The sequence below is a fragment of the Brachypodium distachyon genome, chromosome 3 (assembly GCF_000005505.3).
Source record: "Brachypodium distachyon strain Bd21 chromosome 3, Brachypodium_distachyon_v3.0, whole genome shotgun sequence".
NCBI classification, from domain to species: domain Eukaryota; kingdom Viridiplantae; phylum Streptophyta; class Magnoliopsida; order Poales; family Poaceae; genus Brachypodium; species Brachypodium distachyon.
Genome location: NC_016133.3, coordinates 5259163 through 5276886, shown reverse-complemented (window position 1 = coordinate 5276886; position 17724 = coordinate 5259163). Strand labels below are relative to the sequence as shown.

General features: G+C 42.5%; 1 protein-coding gene and 1 long non-coding RNA gene across 2 annotated transcripts; both read left to right on the top strand.

Annotated features, from left to right (window-relative positions):
* The first annotated feature begins 3162 nt into the window (after positions 1-3162).
* LOC112271884 lies at positions 3163-3866 on the top strand. The gene is made up of 2 exons (XR_002965404.1): positions 3163-3225; positions 3332-3866. It is a non-coding gene; the product is annotated as an uncharacterized LOC112271884 (long non-coding RNA).
* A 6828-nt stretch (positions 3867-10694) lies between these two features.
* On the top strand, positions 10695-17490 carry LOC100846614 (outer envelope protein 80, chloroplastic). Its single transcript, XM_003571209.3, has 16 exons — positions 10695-11367; positions 11450-11543; positions 12303-12385; positions 12903-13000; positions 13115-13184; positions 13576-13669; positions 13751-13832; positions 14027-14062; positions 14459-14612; positions 14698-14841; positions 15084-15154; positions 15259-15337; positions 15492-15607; positions 15746-15893; positions 16755-16824; positions 17039-17490. Exons 1-16 carry the CDS (start codon positions 10888-10890, stop codon positions 17191-17193), a joined length of 1974 nt encoding a protein of 657 aa, XP_003571257.1. The 5' UTR covers positions 10695-10887; the 3' UTR covers positions 17194-17490.
* The last annotated feature ends 234 nt before the right edge of the window (positions 17491-17724 follow it).

Sequence of the window (17724 nt, the reverse complement as noted above, 5' to 3'; positions counted from 1 at the left end):
CTCTCTACCGCATCATTTATCTGTATCTCAAACACTTCAAAGCAACAACCATCAGAAGTATTATCATCCAACAACACAACAATAGCTGTGGTTATTTATATGATGTTATTTCTGTGCCTACAAATCAGATAACCTGGATTGATAAAGCTTGTCAAGTGATGATTAGTTCACTGTCATCTTATTGTTTACTTATTACATGATGATTCACAATAATAATATTAAAAACCCCCGGAAGAGAACTATAATTAATAAAAGCAGTACATTAGTTAACCATAAATTATATTTCTCACAAGTTCCGTACTAACCTTAATTTAAACTCACTCAAATGATAGGTTTCACAAGGATTCATTTCTCTTTGTTTATGAGAATCAGAAGTTCGGATCATAAAATATATCATCACCTTTGCCATAATAGTTATATCCATGGCAGTTACCAAACGCAGAATGTTGCTGTCACTGGAATGCTTTCCACAATTCAATTAGTTTTTGCGTGTGATGACGAGTTGACAACATTCAGAGAACCCTAAATACTTGATTCTAGGCAGAAAACTGTAAGGCAAAAACAAATAATCAGACGTTTAGAACATAAAAGTACCCCACCTCTGCCGTCATGCGTAACGCCAAGCTTTAATTAGGCATGTCCCTCTGTGAAGCGGTGAGAGTGGCTTCCAGTGAGTTGGCCGGTGTCATGCATAGGGAGAACAAGGATTGAAGATTTACACTGATCGACGACGGGGCGGATATTTGTGACTTTCGTCTTTCGACGAGGTGTGATGCATAGAGAGACGAGAAAAGATATATAGATATATTGTGAGCTAGAGGAGGGAAAGCAAATGGGAAAATGGGATTATTATCAGACATGTCTTTGTTTAGATGCAGGTGCAGTTCTTAGTAACGAAATCGATGCACACTCAAGAAGAAACTTAACACTGGATAACTCTCACATCGCTATACGTTTATTTGGCATGATCTATGCAATGGCCCAAAGGAGAACAAGTGGGGAACGAAACGTACGTAATGGTGGCAGAATCAATTGTGAGCGGATCCATATACGGCAATTGTACGTTGGTATGTGGCTAGCTTGATCCAACGGTCCAAAGTTCTTTCCGTGATGATCCAAAAGCGGTATATGCAAGTAGGACGTGCTTATTCAAGTTCAAAACAAATCCTGGAGCCTCCATGCAGATCGATTTCGGGGGAGAAATCAAGAAAATGATGATGAGGCCACGACATATGATTTCTTATAGAACATATCGTAATTAGAAAACTTCATCTTAACAAGAAGAAACCACTTTGTAACAAATATTATAAAAATGAAAACTCATGGGTTGAACCGGCCATTACATATCGATGGATCTGTGTGACTAGCTATCTAGCTAGCGACTATATACTACATGCATATAGAGATCTACTGTAATAAGCAAAAAAGGTAAAGGTGATGCACGTCGGCCGGCCGGGATACAATGAGGAAGATATGGAGACGAGGTCAACGATCAGATGTTTGCCGGCCTCGGAACATACTTGCGGAGCCAGATCTGACGGTAGCCGATGGTTATCTTGACAAGTCGCTCGCCGTTGAGTACAAGCCCGACGAACGCCTCACTCTTGAAGATGATCCGACCGTACATGGGCACCGTGCCACCCACCGTCTTCTCCATGAGAACACGCACAACACAATCGCCCCACTTTCTGCTTCCAAAACCATATATGTGAATATTTGACATACATATTATATGATAAATAAAATAATCGTAGGGGAGATCGACTTACTGTCTGAAATATTCGAATATCTCCTCCCGCTCGATGGGCATCCCCTTGGAGAAGGTGATGAACATCGAGCGGCAGTCCTCAGGCACGGAGACGGGTTGGCTGTCGTACGGAGCCATCAGCTCCGGCGGGTTTCCGACGAGACCAGTCTCGTAGCGACGCAGCAGCATGTACAGACGTTCATCAAAGATGAGCTTACCGACCCCATCGAGGAACTCTGCGACGCCCCTGACGACAAGATCTTGGTGGAACGCGAAGAAGCGTGGGTCGATGTCGCCGTCTTGGCAGAGCGCGGAGATCAAAGGAATGGCGGGCAGAATGGGCTCTTGGTGACGAAGGCACTCGAGGATGGAGTTGGCCTCTGCTGCCACCTCGTTCACAGCGCTAGGGCTGATGGTTGGGATGTGATGAATGGCTGACACCGTTCCCTGGTCGAGCCAGACCAACAACGCCACGGCGTTCCTTGCCTGCTCCTCATTGCCGCAGATGGAGAGGAAACGCTCGTAGGCGGCACGTGCAACGCTATACAGATACAACACCTCGCGAACGGTGTAAGCCATCAAAGGAAATTAGCAAAGGAATTCAGAGAGCGAGAGAAATTGAATGAGAAATATCGATGGATGGAGCAAGCTAGTGCCTTGTGAGATGAATGGATTCTGCCCGGCGGTGGTATTTGTAGTGCCAGCGTCGGGTGGTTTAACTCCAAAATAGGAAACCCTGCGCGGGAAACAGCGTCTCTATACTGTTTTGTGTTCGTTTCAAACGGCCAGTACACGTGCTCCGTCCATCCACTTTCTAGTTTGCTTTAGGATTCGTTTTTACATCCTTATCTGGTATTACGTATTAATTACTACCTAAAAAATGTATGAAAGGATATGCATGCACACAATGGATTGTATCCTTTCATTTGATGACAACTAATACTTGCTTCTTATTAGCATATAGATATATCTTTCCTGGGCGCTAATTAATACTTTCTTCTCGCCCTGAAAAAATATATGAAAGTACCATCTTGCCCTAAAAAAACTACGTTCAAATGTAACATATATACACCTTTGCTGTCTAGCCAATTTCATATGCATATATAGAACCATCTGCTTTCAGATTCCATATGCATAGTTGTGTTTATTTCCATAAACCTTCGCCACCGGATTTTTTATTTATATTGTGTTATGTACGTAAGCTTAATTTTTTTTTGTAAGCGCCCGCACCAATAATTTTTTATCTAAATTTTGTTATGCCCATATATATACTTGATTGTGCCATCCGTTCTCGGTCTGATTATCACCCTCAACAACCCCGGTGACTATCGGGGAAGCCAACCACCAGACCTCAACCTCGCCCATCAACGTTCTCACTGCAAAGGTCGTTTATTGCCATGATGGGTCATCCTACGCCGGTAGAAGTGGGTGTGACATGTCGTCTAGCTGGGACAGCTTCAGTGGAAATTGCTTCACGAGTATGGTCGTGAGGGTTCTGCATTTCCACTACTTAAGAGTGAAGCTCCATAACACTTTGATTATCCTTATTCATGGTTCCTCAACTCTGCCGTGTTTCTTGTACAGACACATGGGATGGCTGGTGACGCGGTTTGAATCTTTGGCGGCGGCTTCCACGGCGGGCGGGTGGAACCTATGTGAATCTGGCGGGGCCTTTGTGTATCCAAGTGCGAGGGTGCATGCGATCAAGCCGGTGGTTTTAATTTTGTCCTCCTCGCGGAGGGGTGCGGTGGCAGTGCACAGTCTGGTTCTGGTTGCAATGAATTGGTGTGTACGACTGGAAACGACAATGGTGCGTTGACGACTGTTGGTGTTATGTTTTAAACCTGCTTGGACATTTTCTCGTAGACTGAAGCTAGTGAACTATTCTCAATATTGATTTGCATGTTGTTGATCTTTACTTGCATGTTGTTGATCTTTACTGTAGATTCTTTAGTAGATACTTTGTTCCGATTGTATCACCATTCATTATGCTCATGCATGTGACTGTGATTGGCTGAGGATAGTGAGTACGTAGTTCGTCACATTCTTGGGGACATGGGAGAAACCCGGCCGTTTGATTCTATATGAACTGGCAATGAATTATAATTTGTTTAATTTACTCTAATGTTGCAAGTCTCTAATGGTGGTCCATGAGTTGCTTTTCCCTTAGGAGTCCACCTAAGTATCTAGGCCAGGGCCCCCATTGTGAGGTCAAGCAATGTGGGTGAGCTTGAATCATCAACGATGAATGGTGCCCAAAAAAAATCATCCTGCACGAGCCACTGCTTGAAGATACAAGGATACATGACTTCTTGATGAGGACACACAGGGTGTTTGGGACAGGAACCAAGGATACCTGGACTTCTTGATGAGCACACGCAGGGTGTTTGGGAGAGAAAGCACAAACTAGCTAGTCTGGCTCCCTGTTAGTGCTTGCCACACCTCCACACCTAGGTCCGCAGGACGGCAAAGGTAAGTTGGGAGGGGACGGTAGGACAAAACGGACGTCCAAGGCATGTTAGGTTAAGATAGCCCTCCCCCGGCCCTACCACCCACCCCACCCCACCCCAACCCAATCCCTGATGGTATTCTAACCAAGCCAAAATGGGAGAGTGGCCTTTGTTGAGATCAATCGATTCGATTACGCCTTGTAGGAACAAGGTTCAAATCGTCTCCTTTTTCATGCAAAATAATTAAGTGATCCCAATGGATCATAGAAATCATTTGTTTTATTTTTGAAACTAGCATCGGAGGACATTTGAACAAAATCGATGAATTGTGCCATCAAAGAAATTGTTTCCTATTTCCTATGGTTTCTGTCAATCCAATAATCCCTGAGAGTTGTCTAGCAAATATATAGCTCATGCTTGAAGGCTCTCAATAATTTTCTATAGCATAAAGAGTTATCGCAGACGACTTTGAAGAATAACCCTCGAAGATATTGATACTGCATGCGGCTTTAGATTCATATGTGACTAGTTACTATGGCGGCCAACTTTGTTTTTCAGGAATTTGGATGTAAATTAATAAGCTTCCAAACCACTATACCACAAACGGATTTATATATGCACCCTCCCTTTTAGTTGGTTCATGTGAAACTGAATCCTAAACCCTTGATTATTAGAAAGGCCGGGTTGAAAATAAATAACCTATTTAGAAAGTTATTACCTCTGAACGGGTTAATAAACCAACCTGCTTGGAAAGCATCTCCGTCGGTTTATAAACTGAGCCGCCTAAAATTGTAGCACTATCCTATTTAGCTTTTACAGATGAACCAACTAGGGCACCTTTCAGTCAGTTTGTATTGTCAACACTCTATGGGATTTGGTTTCCTGATCTTACCGATGTTTTGTGTTCTGATTCAACTATAATAATACGGGACCAATATAAATATGCCATAAATGCTAGCGCCAACTCATTGTATTAACTTGTTCATGATTTGGACAAGTGTTTTTCTCGTGTACGAGACCCTAGCTTGTTGACTAATAAGGAAGTGTTATATGGGACCTAAGGTTTACATGCCTAACCGTTGTGCTACAGTACCTTAAGTCACGTACGTGTTTCCTTCATTGCCACACATGTGGATTGTTAACTTTCTAATATCCATATGGACCACATGTCATACAGTAATAAGAAGTGTTATTTGGGACCTAATATTTCCACGCCTAAAGCCGTGCTACAATACCTTAGACATGATGTGTTTCCTTCATTGGCACACGTGTGGCTTGTTAACTTTCTATGCCATATGAACTGCATGTCATAGACTAATAAGGAAGTTTTATTTGGGACCTAAGGTTTCCACGCCTAACTGTCGTGCTACAACACCTTAATTTAGAGACATGTGTTTCCTTTATTGTCACAAGTGTGGCTCATTAACTTTCTTAGCTATATGGACTACATGTCGCGTAGATTTATAAGAAAGTGTTATTAGGGACCTAAGGTTTCCACGCCTAACCGCCATGCGACAATACCTTAGACATGTGTTTCCTTCATTGCCACACATGTGGCTTGTTGACTTTTCTTGCCAAACCATGACACATGTGGTGGCCACTTTACTAACTACACTATCCATGCACTTTAAACACCGTTAGATGCGAAGCAAATATGCCCTAAATTTTCTATGTTTTAGACAAATTAAATAGGTGGTCCTTTGTTTAAGTAAGGGATGATATAAGCTTTTCCTATTCATTAATTAGGATGGTATATATCTCCTGAGATCCTGGCAAGAGTAAACACGACGAAGCCTTGCAACGTGGCTAGCGTGTTCAACACGATGTGATTCGTCTGGGGGAAGGAGCAGGAATTGGTGCTGCGGGAGATTGATGATAACCGTTTTTTGTTCAAGTTTTTTCTCGGTTTGGGGGATTTGGAAAGAAGCAATGTTTCAAGGGCCTTGGCTCTTTCGTGGTTTGATGCTTGTGCTAGAGGAGTATGACGACTGGTCCAATCGAGGTGCTACATATTACCTTGGACCATGCAACAACATATGGACCTAAAGTATGAGAAGATTGGATGATATTTGTGTGTGTTATGTGGAGTGATGGGTCAGAATAAGGAGGAGGAGGAATGCAGGAATCAATGTGGTGCATGAACCAGAGAAAATCAAGTATGGCTAGTGGCTTTTGGCAAAGTGGAGAGTGTCATCGACGAGTCTTTCCTTAGGTACATATGCCATTGCTTGGCTGACAAGGAGGTCCTGAGCTCAAGGCGGTAGGGCAAAGATCGACACGGGGCATATAAGCACTCATCCGATTTAGATAAAGAGGATGATATGAAGGATACTCCATCTAGCACTGAGAAGATAGCAGTGGCGATCTCAAGGACGCAAATAGTTCTGATCGTGGGCAGAATGAATTGCATATGAAGCTCGAGGGTCTGGCGGGGGATATGCCCAAGAGATCGATTATCAGTGGAATATAACTCAATACAACATTAACATATATTTCATGTGGGGTATACTGGCAGCCTGGTATGTGGTTTGATGCCTTGATCCAACGGTCCAAAGCTCTTACCGTGACGATCCAAAACGGTATATGCATGGAAGTTGCACATGCTTAATTTGCTTATTGTTGATTTGTATTAATTCACGGTGTTCCGCTTTTTCTGGACCATTTGGCTATGTGCATATCCTTATGTAGAAGTCAGGTGCGAACTCTGTTTGAAGTATCTTCTTGATGTGGCGTCTTATTAGTTCAACAAATTAATATCCCTTTAAAAAAAATGATGATTGGTTCAATCGGCCATTACATATGGATGGACCTATCACCTGTGTCTGTATGGCTGGCTGGCTAGGCTACTGACAACTACATGCATAGAGATCGGAAAACGTAATTAAATGATGATGCACGGCGATCGGACGATGAGGAATATAGATCTGAGGTCGATGATTAGGTGTTTGACGGCCTTGGAAGATACTTGCGGAGCCATATCTAACGGTGGCCCATGGTGATCTTGACAAGTCGCTTGCCATTGAGCCCGAGTCTGAGGAATGCCTCGCTCTTGAAGATGATCCGACCGTACTTGGGTGCCATGCCACCCGTCGTCTTCTCCATGAGAACACGCACAACACAGTCGCCCCACTTCCTGCATTCAACATCAAAACCATATGTGATTATTTGATAGTACTTATATATATGACAAAAAAAATCCTAGCTACTAATCCAAATACCGAAGATGGCATGCAGCTAGGGAGATCGACTTACTGTCTGAAATATTTGAATATCTCCTCCCGCTCGATGGGCATCCCCTTGGAGAAGGTGATGAACATCGAGCGGCAGTCCTCAGGCACGGTGACAGGTTGGCTATCGTAGGGAGCCATTAGCTCCGGTGGGTTGCCAACAAGACCAGTCTCGTAGAGTCGCAGCAGAAGGTGTAGACGGTCGTCGAATATGAGCTTCCCGACACCATCGAGGAACTCAGTGACGCCCCTGACGACGAGATCCTGGTGGAATGCGAAGAAGCGCGGGTCGATGTCGCCGTCCTGACAAAGCGCGGAGATCAAAGGAATGGTGGGCAGAATGGACGCCTGGTGACGAAGGCAACCGAGGATTGTTGTCCTCTACTGCCACCTCGTTCACGGCGCTGGGGCTGATTCTTGAGATGTGATGAATGGCTGACACCGTGCCCTGGTCAAGCCAGACCAGCAACGCCACGGCGTTTCTCGCCTGCTCCTCATTGCCGCAGATGGATATGAAACGCTTGTAGGCGGCGCGGGCAACGCTGTACAGATACAGCACCTCGCGGACGGTGTAAGCCGTCAGAAGGAATTTAGCAAATTAAGGATCCTGGCTAAGGAATTCAGAGAGCGAGAGGAATAGAATGAGAGATCTCGATGGATGGAGCAAGCTAGTTCCTTGTGAGATGAATGTATTCTAGCTCGCGGTGGTATATATGTAGTGTCAGCATCAGGTGGTGTAACCCCACTGCTTAATTAGGTTCATGCGGCTAAAATAGGAAATTCTGCGCGGGAAACGGCTTCTCTATACTGTTTTGTGTTTGTTTCAAACGGCTAGTACGCGTGCTCCCTCCATCCATTCTCTGATTTGTTTTACGATTCGTTTTTACATCTTAGTGTGTATCATGTATTAATTAATACCTAAATGTTGTACGAAAGGATATGCAAGCACACGATCGATTGTATCCTTTCATCCGTGACAACTAATATGTGCTTCTAATTTAGTATATAAACATAGCTTTCTTTGGTGCTAATTAATACTTTCTCTCTAGCCCCGGGAATTTCTTTTGAAAGTATCATCTTGCCCTGAAAAAAAAATACAATGTTGCGTGCTTTCAGATTCCGTATACATAGTTGTGTTTATTCCCAAACCTTCACCACCGTATTTTTTATTTATATTGTGTTATGTATCTACACTTAATTGATTTTGTATAAATCTCCACTGGTTTTTTTATCTAAACTGTGTACACCTCCACCAACTCGTGAGTATGGTCGTGAGGGCTTTTTGCACTGTCACTATTTAGAGTGGAGCTACATAATCCTCTGCTGATCTCCTCATCCGTGGTTCCTAAATGCATAGCGCTTCTTGTGATGACACACATGGGATCACAGTTGACGCAGTTATGAATTTGACAACCAACAATGGATGCATCTTCGGCATTGCCTCCCAAGGATTAGACGGTCGGAGCCTATGTGAATCTGGTGGGGGCTTTGTGTATCCAAGCACAAGCAGTGCGTGGGTCTTCAAGCTGGCGGTTCTTGCCCTCCTGATGGAGGGGTGAGGTGGCAGTGCCCGATCTCTATTTGGTTTGCAACGATTTGGTGTGTACCACCGGAAACAACAATGGTGCATTGAGGACTGTTGGTGTTCCCAACCTGCTTGGGACATTTTATCGTAGAGATTGAAGCTAGTAAATTATTCTCAATATTGATTTGCATGTTGATCTCTGCTCTATGTTTGTTAGTGGATTAACTATTTAATTTGCTCTGACCGTATCATCAAACATTATGCTCATGCACGGTGACTATGATTGGCTAGGGATCGTGGGTACGTAGTTCGTCACATTCTTGAGGACATGTGAGAACCTGGTTGATCGATGCATGAGTTCTATATGAACTTACAATAAATTATGATTTTTTTAATTAACTCTTGTGTTGTAAGTCTTTTAATGGTGGTCCACGAGTGTCTCTTCCGTCCACCTAAGCAATCTGGTGCCGAGGCCGGCATTGTGAGTTCAAGCCATGCGGGTGAGCTATTGAATCATCAATGACAAGTTGTGCCCCTAAGTAGCCACTGCCTCAAGATATATACAAGGAGGTGTGACTTGTTGATGAGCACATGATCCGTTCTTGAGGAAGCACTAACTAATTTGGTTCCTTGTAGGGGAAGATAGGAAGGAACGGGCATCAAAAGCACAAGAGTGCAAGTCAAAATAAGACTTGAAACATTAGGTTAATATATCATCCCCACCCACCGTGCCTTGTATTCTAACCTATCACCAGAAAATGGCAGAGTGGTCAGTGTTGAGATCGGTTTGATAACGTCGTGTACGAAGAAGGTCCAAATTGTCTATAAAAGAATTCAAAATGGAGATCCGGTTTGGATTGTAGAAATCCAGTCTTTTCCCTTTAATTTGAAACTGGTATCAAAGGAAAATTTGAACCAAATGAATAGTGTCATCGAAGAATTTTTCCCTTCATTTTCCTGTGGGTTTCCTATGAGTCAAAAATTCCCTAGAGTTGTCTATAAAAATAGCTCATGCTAGATGGCTCCCGTCAGTAATTGTCTAGTATAAGAGATATGACAAACTGCTTTAAAAACAATAACCCTCTAAGATAATGATATTACATGCAGCTTTAGATTCCTATGTGACTAGCTGTAATGGCAGGCAACTTTGTTTCCCAGGATTTTGAGTATAAATAAGCTTCCAGGCCACTAGTCCAGAAATATCTTTCATGCATCCTTCTTTGTAGTTTGTTCATGCGAAACCAACTCCTAAATCCTCCATATGAACTGATACGATTATCAAAAGTGCCCGATTGATAAACCAATAACCTATTTCGAAAATTACTTTTCCCTGCTAGTTGAAAAAGACCAACCTCTCGCTAGAAATCATATGGAAATGAAGTGTAGGAGAGCAATGCATAGAAATTTTATTTATAGGATACATTCCTTTGAACCAAAGAAAAATCAATGGACTAGAAGCCCTTTCAAAAAAAAATCCATGGATTAGCAGCCCTTTCAAAAAAAATCCATGGACTAGAAGCCCTTTCAAAAAAAAAATCCATGGACTAGAAGCCCTTTCAAAAACCCTACAAAATTCATTTGAATTTCCTTCAATCAAACAGGCTCTCATTTGTTCAAAATTCTTGATAGTAGCAGCCAACGGACCGGATGCACTCAGAGGCTTCCCCGTACATCTCGACACCACATCGAACGGCTCTCGTCTTCCCCAGACAAGAACACGACGAGGAAGCCGAAAACGCGAAGCCCTGGAACACATTTCCTTCGCCGCCATTCCGTCCACGCCTCCTTCCCCTCATCATCCATCGCCCATGGCGGACGATACCCTCGCGGCCCCGCAAGCCTCGTCACCAAAACCCTAAACCCTACCCGACCTCCAGTTCCGCCACCCTAATTCGCACATCCGGCGCGGCGGGCGCTTCCGCCGCCGCCGCCGCCGCCATGGGGCCCCGTCGAGACGTCCGCTTCATCTCCTCCGCCGTCAAGCTCCCGTGCGCCTCCCCGGCCCCGGACCCTGCCCCGGCGCACGCCCTCCTCTCCGCCGCGCTCCCGTTCGCGCACATCGGCCGCGCCATCGACGCTGCGGCCCGCCGCGTTGCCGCATCGTTTCCCCGCGTCCCAGCCGCGCGGGCCGAGACGGCGGCCGCGCCCTTGCCGCGGAGGCACGGGAAGGACGGGGGCGGGGGCGAGGAGCGGGTGCTGATCAGCGAGGTGGCGGTTCGCGGCAAGGACGGGGAGCCCCTGGAACGGCCCGAGCTGGAGGAGGCGGCCGCCGCGGCTCTGCGCGCGTGCCGCCCCAACGCTGCGCTCACGGTGCGGGAGGTGCAGGAGGATGTGCACCGCGTCGTGGAGAGCGGCCTCTTCCGCTCCTGTATGCCTGTCGCGGTCGACACCCGTGACGGCATTCGCCTTGTCTTTGAGGTCAGTTCCCTATCCCCTTCCATGGCTTATTTTTGCCTTTTTGGAACTGAAGGTTGCAAAATTGGCTTAATTTGTGATTTAGGTGGAGCCGAACCAGGACTTCCATGGTCTGGTCTGTGAGGGTGCCAACATGCTGCCTTCCAAGTTCCTGGATGACTCATTTCGTGATCGACATGGTAAGTTCCTGGATGACTCGTCTTGTGATCGACATGTTAGTCATTTTAGTTGTTCCCATGCTTAGGAGTTTCTGTTATGTGTAATGAGTTAGAATGACGGTACATATTAATTTAACTGAGTATGTTATATTTGGTTGATTTACTTTGCACAATGTTACATGAATTGTTACTACATTTTAGCTGTAAGCATTACAAGTGTATAAATTTGTTTGGCAGAGAGTTATCAAAAGTGCATAACATTGATCAATACCCTGCATATCTCATCTAATGTAACATTGGTCTAGAATGGGGTCTGCATTGAGAATAATCACTCCTTTTGAGCTTTGGTCATATTATGATTTCACTAGATTATTACAATATGTGGCATAATTCTGAGAAAATCACAATGTAAAGGTTACACAACAAATGAAGCACACGTTTTATGTAGTCTCGTATTGTTCTTGTTAGTTTTTAGTTTAATCACAGAAATCTGTGGTAACATAGATCCATCTACCACCACACAATCTATCGGTATCCTTTCTTATAGCAAAATGATATAGAATTCCTGAAGTTGGAAATGCGTGGATCTCAGTCGAGCGGGGCGGGTGAATGTATAGTTCCACAATCTAGGTTCATTTAGGTGTTTATTTGTTTTTTAACGTAACAGAATATGTAGTTCCTCCTGCATTTTCCTTCATTTACCGTTGTAATCTTAGTATACTTTCATTAGCTAATTTAGTTCTTGAGACCTAATTTACTTATTGCTGTTACATTCTGCAGGGAAAATAATCAACATAAGACATTTAGATCAAGTGATAAAATCTGTTAATGGATGGTATCAGGAGCGTGGTCTTACTGGCATGGTATGCGGGGGAGATTATATTTATAACTCATGTTCTACTATTGTGCATAATTTCAGCTTTCTGCTATTTTGTGAATTTGCTTGAGAACATAGCTGAGCAAGTAGCATCTGCTCCCCCTGTCTTAAGGAACAACCAAACACACTTTGTAACTTCTTGGCATTCTAGAGGCCTACCACAAAACTTGTTGTCAATCTTGTATTTTCATAATGCACTTTCCGTTGTTTACATCTCACTACTATCAAATTGGTAGGGCGAACGGATTGTTCGCTACTTCCTGCTATGTATATAGAACTTAACACTAGAGCTGTGCTTTTGGTTCTGCATGTTCTTAATAGTAAGAGAACTAGAAACATGATGTGAGATAATGTGAATGTGCGGCACTTGCTAACCTGTTAATTGACATTACCAAAGTTCAGGTGCCTACCATTTTCGGTCAGAAGCAACATTGCAGTTTTTACTAGTAATAGATATTTTCTTGGTAATGATAAATCAGTAAAGGTGCTTGATCTGGCTTCAGGTTTCCTATGCTGAGATCCTTTCTGGAGGAATTCTGAGGTTACAAGTTTCTGAAGCCGAGGTTAATAATATCAATATTCGCTTTCTCGATAGAAGAACGTGAGAATCATAGCTTGACTTAGTGAGATTCTCTTCACTGGTTGCTGTTCTATAGCCATGCAGTATTCTGATCATTCTTATCTTCTTTCTCTTTCAATTTCTCTCTATCTCTAGTGGTGAACCAACTATTGGAAAGACACAACCAGATACAATACTCCGGCAACTTACCACCAAGAAGGGTCAGGTCAGATCATCATTAGAAGTTCCCTTACCATATTTTTGTTTCGTCTATCCAATGCATCATTACTGATGATATTTATAAATGTTTGTTTCCATTATCTCCTTTAGTGTATGGTTTTGGATGGTGTGATTTTAAGAACCATTGTCATTTCATGCCTGGTAATACATGATGTACACTGAAGCATTGATTTAGCGTGTATTGAAGTTGCTATGCAAATGCTATAACCAAAACTACAAGTACTATTGTTACAGTGCATTCAGCAAGTGTGGTCGAATCATGCTTGTATAGTTTTGTGTATGTCGATTTGGTTTGATGTCAGTTTGATACTGATGTCATGTAAAATTGATGCTGTGATGGACTTCTTATCCATGTTAACTTCTAATGGTGAAAATAGGCTTACAATAGAGCACAAGTGAAAAGAGATGTGGAAACAATACTTACTATGGGAATTATGGAGGATGTTACAATAATTCCACAGCCAGTTGGAGGTGAAACTAATTTATTTATTTACCTTTTTTAAAGTATGTCTTTCTTTTCTCAAGTACCTGTGTTCTTATGGTCTTGTGCAGATTCTAATAAAGTTGATCTTGTCATGAATCTTGTTGAGCGCCCTTCTGGTGGTTTCTCTGCTGGTGGTGGCATTTCAAGTGGGTTAGTACAAGTACTCCTGCTTGCTTAGTATGCTTTCATAAATTTGGTTCTTAGCCTGTAATGTGCTTAGGTCGTACTCAACTGCTTGCTTAGTATTACGTACTGAATTGTTATTACATGTGTAGGCGTGTAGCATATATGCAAATTACATTTGATATTTTTCTTAACATATATATTATGTCATTTTTCTGCAGGATAACAAATGGGCCTCTTTCTGGGCTAATTGGCAGGTCAGTAGGCTCTTTCACATTCAATGTTATCTTATTTTCTCTGAAGTGTAGTTTGTTTCTTATGTGATATTGTCATGGTAATATTTTGGAGATTGTGTTTCTTAAGCTCCAGTTGGATTTGAGCCTTTTTGAAATGAAAAATTCCAAGAGCATATATCCGTTAGAAAGGTGTTCATGTTTATGATATGAGCTGTCCTCAGGCCTCAGCATCACACTATGTTTGGACGTAGGGGTGTCTATGTTAAGATGACCTTCCAAAACCCAACAGGCCTTAGGGACTGGCAATTCTAGACATTGATTTAAATTTTTCTAATTTATCGTAGCCTTGCTGACAAATACCTGCCAGGATAAACAGAAATTCTACATCAATTTTTTCTCACTGGAGGTTTTAAACAGCTTTGCATATTCTCATCGGAATGTTTTTGGGAGGAACAAGAAGTTGAATCTTTCACTAGAGAGGGGCCAAATAGATTCTATATTTCGTTTAAACTACACTGACCCCTGGATTGACGGTGACAATAAGAGGACCTCCAGAACAGTCATGGTTCAGGTAGTTACCTTTAGTGTGATATTATTGTCTTCACAGTTCCTTGATTTTATCAGTTAAGAATCATGTACATGATCTTATTTGCCAGAACTCTAGGACTCCAGGAACACTTATCCATGGTGGGGACCATCCTGACCATGGGGCTATCATAATTGGACGAGTAACTGCTGGCATTGAATATAGTCGACCATTCAGGCCTAAATGGAGTGGTACACTTGGTTTGATATTCCAGGTAAACACGTGAACCATATTTTGTATTCCCCCTGCCTGGCCTGGGACAAAAGCTCAAACCAGGCATGGTCATGTACTCATCTGATGTTAGTACTATGTTGAGGATAAATATACATGAGCATAGTCGTGTACTGGTTGAAGAAACAAGGGAAACGAAGGATTGCTTTGACTTCAATATTTCCTTTGTTTACTTCTTCATATAAATAGCCTAAAAAATGTGTTCTATTGACACTTCCTATGCAGCATGCTGGTGCTCGTGATGACAAAGGCAACCCAGTGATCAGAGATTCCTATAACAGCCAGTTAACTGCCAGGTCCTAGATCTTGATATCTCATATATCTTTGATTTGAGTATATAGATACAGTTGTTGAATTGGATTAATGTTTGAAACCTGATAATCATGTTGTGACAATGCAGCGGAAATCCTTATGATGACACAGTACTCGCTAAGCTTGAAGGTGTCTACACAGACTCTGGAGATCATAGCTCTACAATGGTTAGTATTTATTCTACTCCCTCCGTCCCAAAATAAGTGACTTGGGTTTGTATAGGAATCTATACAAATCCACGACGGCGGTAGTACTTCATTCTACTGCTGTCTAATTCTATCATGATAATTTGTTATATCCTACCATTGTTACTGCTTCCAGTTTGTTTTCAACGTCGAGCAAGGTCTGCCAATTCTTCCAGAGTGGCTTAGTTTCAACAGAGTGACAGCACGTTTGAGACAGGGCTATGAAATTGGTCCTGCTAGACTTCTTCTGAGGTATGTTTTAGTGCATATCGTGCCATTGGACCTGAAATGAAAATGTGAACGTTACCTGGAGGTTTTGCATAGCAGTGGCCAGTGGTACTTACATTTTGTTGTTATGTTACTTCCTATATTACATATTCTGTGATCTAGTGCTTCTGGAGGTCATGTGGAGGGAAACTTTTCGCCACATGAAGCATTCGCAATTGGTGGGACAAATAGTGTAAGAGGATATGAAGAAGGTGCAGTTGGTTCTGGCCGTTCATATGCAGTTGGTAGTGGAGAAGTCTCTTGCCGCATGGTAGGCTTTGCCTCTTTTTTCTGCAATATTAAGTTATATGTCTTCATTAAATAACATTGACGTGAAACTCCTGTAGAAAACCTAGACACAACCTGATGCTAATTTTCTCAGAAATACCTGGCCGACAACATCAATATACAGTCACACATATATCCAGAAAAAACTAAGATTGTAGTATTTGAATTAGCTTGAAATTTAAAGATTGGTGTTGATGGATTCTGTGTATTTAAGAATGTGGTTATGTATGTTTGTTGATATACTGCCAAATATGAAATATGCCAGTTGTATCAATGAATCAATTATTTTGTTCAAGACAAAACATACAGATCAACCGACTCTAAATATATACATGTCAGATCAGTGTAACATATCCAATCCATGGTGGACATATATTAATCGTTTCATACAAGCATAACCTGGTGTCTGTGCTTGTATGGGCCTGCTTAGCCATGCCTAGAAGGGTACTTGAAGAATTAACTAAAGAAATTTCATAACCCTCACTAACTTGCCTCTATTTGTGGTTCTCCTTTCCTAGTATTGTTCCCCTCACCCACCTGATGCAAACGTTAACATTATTTATCTTCGTTTTCGGCTTGTTTCAATAATAACTATTTCAAGTGACTTCCATTTATTTTTTAACGATTAGTGTGACTTTGTTGCTTATCATGCACGATGTATGGCTGAAAAATTAGTACTGTATCTGTGTACTACTGGTGATATCTACCTGCAATGGCATCAATGCATTTTACTAATTACTGTGCTACTCTAATGTGGTGCTTGCTGTATGAATAGGCATTAAAGAAAAAAAATATGCCTTATAAACCATTGTTTTGATTGCTCACAGTAGTCGTTTCTGTGTAGTTTGGTCCATTGGAAGGTGTGGTCTTTGGTGACTATGGCAGTGATCTTGGATCTGGTCCAAAGGTTCCTGGTAAGTCATGTTGTGCTGTCATTTTGCTGCAATATATTTGTAGTCCATATATTTGACGTTTAGTTCTGAAGCTACATGTATAGTACTCAAAATTCTGTAAGCCTCGTATTTGGTTTGAAGAATAATCTCCTGTTCCGGTTCAGAATAAAGAATTACTACTATATTGCTTTTGCCCCTTGTCATGTTTGCAATCTCTGGTGGTTTTGTTCTATAGGTGACCCAGCAGGAGCCCGAGGGAAGCCAGGAAGTGGTTATGGGTATGGTGTCGGCATCCGTGTGGATTCCCCACTTGGACCTCTTAGACTTGAGTACGCCTTCAATGATAAACAAGCAAGACGATTTCACTTTGGGGTTGGCCACAGAAATTGACCTATCCAAGCAGCTTTAATCTGCGATCCTACATTTGATTGTCTGAGATTTGGCGCCTGGTAGAGGTAGTGTCATTTCTTTCTTCCTCCTATCTTTGCAATGTTGATACAAGTCTTGCAAAGCAAATTTTGTTCAGCCCAGAATGCCTTGTTGTAATATATAGCTTTTTTCTTCTTTTTCTGTATAAACGTTCCTGGAAGCTGAATCAGAGAAAAGAGCTTCCAGCTGGTACATCAGAGCGAGATATGAAATTTGAGCGAGAAACAGAAATTAGTGAAAAATACTGTTCGCAGGAGATGCTACTAGTCGCCATAGGATTTCTCTTTTATTTCGTACATATGTCTATTATGGCAATGAACTAAAAAGTTGCAGATTTTCTGGAAAAAATGATCGTGCTAATGATAGCACGATAGCATCACAACCCACGGTGGCACAAAATATCTTTTCAAGTGGTATTTCTAACAGCAGCCTCCTTGAAGTCCCAACAGGCTAGTGCGGTAGTGCCCCATCCATGGCAAATGCAAAAATTTC